Source organism: Misgurnus anguillicaudatus, chromosome 4, assembly GCF_027580225.2.
Source record: "Misgurnus anguillicaudatus chromosome 4, ASM2758022v2, whole genome shotgun sequence".
NCBI lineage: Eukaryota > Metazoa > Chordata > Actinopteri > Cypriniformes > Cobitidae > Misgurnus > Misgurnus anguillicaudatus.
In genome coordinates this window covers 27,284,248-27,290,834 of record NC_073340.2, presented here as the reverse complement: position 1 = coordinate 27,290,834, position 6,587 = coordinate 27,284,248, and the positions used below count along the sequence as shown (strand labels likewise).

At 36.8% G+C, this 6,587-nt stretch overlaps 1 protein-coding gene across 1 annotated transcript in view; it reads left to right on the top strand.

Moving 5' to 3' along the window:
- Positions 1-707: 707 nt before the first annotated feature.
- sema4gb (sema domain, immunoglobulin domain (Ig), transmembrane domain (TM) and short cytoplasmic domain, (semaphorin) 4Gb) overlaps positions 708-6,587 on the top strand; it is a 28,040-nt gene continuing 22,160 nt past the window's right edge. Inside the window, exons 1-2 of the mRNA XM_073867081.1 lie at positions 708-832; positions 4,994-5,304. Coding sequence (XP_073723182.1) covers positions 5,175-5,304 — 130 coding nt within the window. The 5' untranslated portion in view covers positions 708-832; positions 4,994-5,174. The remainder of the gene's footprint in view (positions 833-4,993; positions 5,305-6,587) is intronic.

Sequence of the window (6,587 nt, the reverse complement as noted above, 5' to 3'; positions counted from 1 at the left end):
GTTGATCTTTTTCACATTTTCTAGGTTGATAGAAGCACTGGGGACCCAATTATAGCACTTAAACATATTAAAAATCAGATGTTCATGATATGTCTATGTCCCCTTTAACGGCACAGATAAGGCGTAGCTTAAGCCAAGACTAGGCCTTAGTTAAATGAAGATGTTTAAGCATATTTTATAAACATGCCTTAGAAAAATGTAGCAAAAAATAATAGAACTGGCATTTTTTTAATGGGACAGCTCAACGTGTTTTAGACTAGTAGTATACTCTTACCATGCATTATTAATACAGACCTCTAGGTGGCATCCAACACAAATAAAGCGACCGAATCACTGCAACATCATCCTCAATTTATCTTCCACCCACTGCCTCTCAATAAATTCAAAGTGTCATTCCTAAAAACAACATTGTGATAAATCATTTATAAGGTTGTAAACGTGCCCTCTAAAAATGCTTATCGGAGCAGATAAGTTATTAAACCATAATAACTGCACGAAACATGCTTTTACTATCAAATTTTGGACTTAATAGAAACAAAGTCAGCTCGACATGTTTGATGCTTGCGGCATGTCAAGTTGCTCCTCGAAATCCAAATGTCATTGCGACAGAAAGTAGAGTAGAGGGGGCGACGAGTCTCATCAATATTACTTAGGGGGCGTGATTAATTATTTAGTAGGCGTGGCCTGTCTTCACCTGAGGTTGTTCTGTTCTGAGGAGGAATCGCATGTGGTTTCAGCGCAGTACACAGAAAGGAGGCATCAGAGGCAGAACAACTGTAAATCCTATGGACACACAGGCAGGCTTATGCTGACTTTTATATGAAGCAGTGAGGTAATGTTAGTCTGTTTTACATGTTCTTTTGCGTTATGCATCATTATTATATCGTTGCGTAGCATATGCTTTAATGTAAGCCCTCTGCGTGCAGGTGAAAGTGAATTAGCATAAGTGTCCTTTAAAAATACCGCAGTGGTGTGCAGTCTGATGGTACAACACATATAAGTCTGTTTTAAAATAAGTCTGATAAAAAATATTTATTCTACATTTGTTATTATGCTTTCTATCTATCTATCTATCTATCTATCTATCTATCTATCTATCTATCTATCTATCTATCTATCTATCTATCTATCTATCTATCTATCTATCTATCTATCTATCTATCTATAATGCTGTATATGTGCTTTGGAGGACTTTGCAGCAGGACACTGATGTAAAGCTTTATTGAATTAATTGTTAAATCATTTATTTGCCGTCATAATCAGAGTTATTTAGGAGTCACAGAGGTGTCAGATAATAGATGTTGGTACAAGACCTCTGAGCAGGTGCATAATCTTTATTAACCAAGCTGTAAAAACATTGTCAGAAAGTGAATATGTCAAAAAGACAATACCATTATCACTTGATTTAATGAACCCCAATACGTCAGATAATGTGCCTATTACAGACATCAAAGTAACTGTAAATTTAATCTAAGCAGTCTCCAAGTCTTAGATGATGAATTTATAATCTGGGTAATGCTTTGGGCTACTAAATGTTTGTTTGTTAGTTTTGCTTAACCTTTCACTTTATGTCTAAAAATATTAAGTAAACTCTTAATATTATAGTTATAAAATATAAGTCAGTCAAATGGAAACATGACTGATCCTAATGCACTTATAATTTGCTTTAAAAGATATAAAATGCACTATAGGCCATACAATTATACATGCTAAAGAAAAAAAGACAAAAAAAAAACAAGTCCTTTGTGGGTTCTTATACTTTCTGAATTGTTTGTAATATTCCAGACCCACAGATCAGGCGTGTTGGCAAAATGTATGCTATGCAGGAAACATTGCATTTCCCACCTTAGTATAACTATGCAGGGTCTACCCTATAAAGAAGCATAGTGGTTATTGCCTATGCGGTTATGCATAGTCTTTTATATATCATTTAAACAACAGAATTTAATTCTAAATAAAACAAAAATGAATTTTTGGGAGGCAATAATAAGTACTCATGAGAGATCATACTTAAAATCCCCATTATTCACAAGTCTTTCATTGCAGCTAAACTAGATTAAGTGCAGATGGAGAATTAACGAGACAGGCCATAAAATCCACATTTGGGTGACTGGAGGTATTTTATTGCCATCTGTGAAAATGTCAGGGTGGAAATATAGATTTTATTTAGCTTTCCTGACAGATGGCTAAATTAGAACCGAATACCTATTTAGTTTTCTTTACATACAAACATTAATGTGCTCAGAATGTTGTATACAAAGAGACATAAATATGACACCAGTGATAAAAAGTATACGTTCATATAAGTTCATAAATGCAAATATTCCAGTAATTTAGGTGAAAATGAATGTTAATGCTACACTATACTATGACTTTCTCGAGGTTTCTGCATGCCTCCAACTTTTCTGCAACAGTTTGTTAAGGGTCTTTTTTTAAATGACAATACCCATGTGCATTAAGCAAAGACTATTAAAAATTAGTCGGGTGTTGAAGAACGTGACTGGTCTGCCAAAAGCCCAGACCTGAAGCCCTATTGATCATTTTTGGAAAGCACTGGAAGAGTGAGTCAGGCATGCCAACATTAATGCTCTTGTGTCTTGTTTAACATTTAATTTCAAAGCATGACTAAAAGCATAACTCCCTTAATAGCTTGCTTGTAGTTGTCTTGTGATTCGTTTTGATACTTGACTATAAAAATGAGCACACTTTGGCTTTAAGCTTCTTACTATATTGTATCATGTCCTAGTTTCTTTGTTTTTGATGCACAGAGCAGGCAGACATTATAGCTTTGTCAGCATGCATACGCAATATCGTCAAGGTGACATGTTGTTTGTTTATGCCACCCAATGAGGGGCACTCATTGTGATCACACTGATATGTTAACTTAACAGTGTACGTCAGAATAGATGAAAGACTTGAAATTAACTTATCGAGCGAGCAGCTAAAAAGCAATTGTAAGGAACAGGAAAGTGGAGCACAGCAAAAACACTGAAATGTAGGAAATGAACTAAAATTCAGATCATTTTAAAGGCATAGTTCACCCAAAAATAAAAATTCTGTCATTATTTATTCAACCTCAAGTTGTTTCAAACCTGTATACATTTCTTCGTTCTGATAAACATGAAGGAATATATCTGGAGGAAGGTTTTGTAATCAAACCGTTTATGAGCCCCATTCACTTCCACAGTATTCAGTATTTTTTGGTTACAAACATTCCTCAAAATATCTTCCTTCGTGTTTATCAGAACAAAAAATATATACAGTTTGTAACAACATGTTATTTCCAACCCAGCATTGGGTCAGAAAGGGAGGAGCTCAGCCCGCTGGGTTGTAATTTTTACCAATGCTGGGTTGTTTCAACCCATTGTTGGGTTTAGGCAGTGGCGGCTGGTGACTTCTTTTTTCGAGGGCACTTGATGCGAAGTTCGTCACAATGTGTATGTAGCCCGTCATGTGTGTGGTTCGTCTTTTCAAAATATGTGTTTTGCGCGTTGAGTAAACCTATATGCATCACGTGTCCCGTCAAAATAAGTGCCTGCTGCAGACGTGTCCAAAGGGTTCACGATAAAAGAGACGCTCGTGTTTGCCAGATACTCACATAATCTCATGCGTAATCAGAGTTTACCGTTAAGGGAGTGTCTTGCGTGTATTTTGTGAACGTGAGCGTCTCTTCTTAAACGGTTTTGACGCATGTGCAGCAGGCACTTATTTTGACAAAACATGTGATGCACATGGTTTACATGTTGCAACAAACACATATTATGAAAACACAAGCAACACACATGACACTCCAAAACTCATATTTTGAATTTGCACCCCTCGGAAGAGCAGTCACGAGCCGCCGCTGGGTTAAATATAAAAATTTTCTGGGTTAATTTCAATCCAGCTGCTGGGCTCGTCCCTTTTTGACCCAACGCTGGGTTGAAAATAACCCAGCATTTTTAGCGTGTATATAACCAGTATACGTGTTTCATTCTTTTTACCTGTATCGGCCTAAAATTTTGACTATATATAACTTTTAGAAGTATTGAAATCATTTAATTATTGCAAACCATGCCGTATGCATATTGTGGTATGCAAATTTACAAAGTTTTGGTAGTTTCACAATATGATGCCGGGTTTTTTGTTCATAAATTTGCAAAGGCCTTCAGAGAGTATCTGACTCACAACTATTTGTTATATAACTATGAAATCATGACATTTTTAATATTCTTTCGAATTCTTTTTTATTTGTGATGCATATTTAAAGAGATTGTCTCTCGTATACAGAATATTATTTATTTTTTATTACTCATTTTACATTTTATGTATTTGGCACAAAAAACACTTTTATCCAAAGCGACTTGCAGTGCATTACAATTTTATCAGTATGTCTATCCCTGGGAATCGAAAACCGTTACCTATCGCAATTCTCTACCAGTGGCGCTACTGGAACACACTACAACGCTCCTTAAAGCAACACTAAAGAGTTTTTTACCTTAAAATAACGTTTCCAAAAAAGTTTCAGTCGTTCATCCACTCGAAACAGGGTGAACGGCACTTTCACGTTTGCTTTGCAGCCCTCTATCGGCCAAAACCGCACTAAAGAAGTTTCCAGCTGTCGGATCGCGGTCCTTCAGTTCGAGTGAAAACCACAAAAACTTGCTTTACGGCAGACGTACAATTCAATCAGAGCCAGCTTTGCTGCAGTAGTCTAAATTATTTACGCCAGTGGTAATGGGCAATTCCGCTTCCAACCTGTAGGGGGAGCAAAGACCAAAAACTCTTTAGTGTTGCTTTAAGTCCCATTTTACTGTTTACTTTTACATATGTTTTTATCCAGAGCGAACTTTTGTGCATTCAAAATATACACTTGAATATACACCTTAATGAATCAATTAAAATCGAGATGTGCTAAAAAGTTACTTCACACAAATGCATATTATGTGCATTTTCATCAACTTATCTGCTCTTAATATGTATAAAAACTGACAAATTTTTCTTGCTAATACAGTGGGAAACCTTCGACAGAACAAAGATGAGTTAACTTAGCAGCCCGTGACTGCACTGTTGGAAGGACAGCGTGATGTAGTGAATCAGCGTCAATTACGCAACAACATTATCTTCAGAAGAGTGAACCTATAACAATCTGCCTGGATCTGAGGAGAACCTCATCTTCACTTCCTATATTGATCATGGGGCGTCCCAAACAGCCTATCTACATGGTGGTGGTGCTTGGAAACCTAATATCTGCCATTTGGGGTTGGCCATTCGGACCTCTGCTTGATATGGATGTCACCCCTAGGATAACTGTGCACATCAATGGTAAGACTCTTATATAATTCAATGTGAGATTGTAGCCTTGCGTAATGCATGCTCTTATTAATTTAAACATTACCATTGGGATTTTAAGCCATTTGGAAAGGACTGAATGTAACGGCTTTTGTAAAGGAGTTTCAGCTGGTCAAACTGTGTAGTTTGACCCTGTGTTGATCATTTTAAGCACAAAGACTCCAGATCTCTTTTAGTAATTTCTTCTCCGCCGTTTTATTTTCTCTTCTTCATGCTCTGATTGACTCCGAAGTCCTTGACCTATATTTGGACTCTCTCAGGAAAAGAAAGAGAGACATGATTGCAGACATGCACGTGGAGCATTAATGTTCTGCTAATCTTTTCAAACATCAGGCTTATATATATTGCTAAAATATATAAAAATTTAGCTCTAGGCATTTTAATTGAGCGTTTTACGTTTTGTTGTGGTTTGCAATCTGAATGGGTGTATACATCTCAGATCATTTGGTTCATAGCTGTCTGGTTGTTGTGGTGCTTAGCAGACCTGAAGTAACGCTGAAATGAAATATGTATGTGTATCTTGTCTAAGGTTGCAAGACGAGGGGAAAAGTGCATCAGCAAGCTGATATTGAGAAAGTTCAGACATTTCTCTGGTGTTATAGCCTTGGTTCCCCATGCGGCCTTGCGCGCAAATTTATTCACACTGCAAGTCTAGCATGAAAACCATGGACCTATTTTTCCCCTGAAATTGGGAACCAATCACAGAAAGGGGAGGGGCAGCAAGACGATGTCGACGTCTATGCGACACACATCAGTTTTGTTTATCCAACACAGCAGCAGACGCAAAGTTACTTTTCGATGCAGCCTTAGATAGTGTTCTAAGTAGTTTTGAATGAAAGTTTATTAAAGAAAAGAGCAACTTTTGACGTTAAACAATTTCATATCCAAGAAGGATGTTTGGATATGGCAAGACATGATAGCCACGGAGTTTTATAGGACCAATCTGCTAGGCATCATTGTCGACAAAGTCCATTTAACTTATAAATGATAAGTGGTATTTATTAATATCATATTGTCATTATGCCTGTACTGTGGTTGTCACAGTGCCACTAAGTTGTGTTGCCTTTCAATATCAATATACAGCTACCGGTTTAGTTGCTTAGCTTTCAGCTGTGTGCACACGTACCCGATAACAGTTGTTGAATAGGGCTGGGCAAATAAAACGATTTTTCGATTAATCGTTTTTAAAACGTGGTCGATTAAAAATCGATTCTTAAAAGCCACAAATGAATTTTTTAATGAAATAACCTGATCCT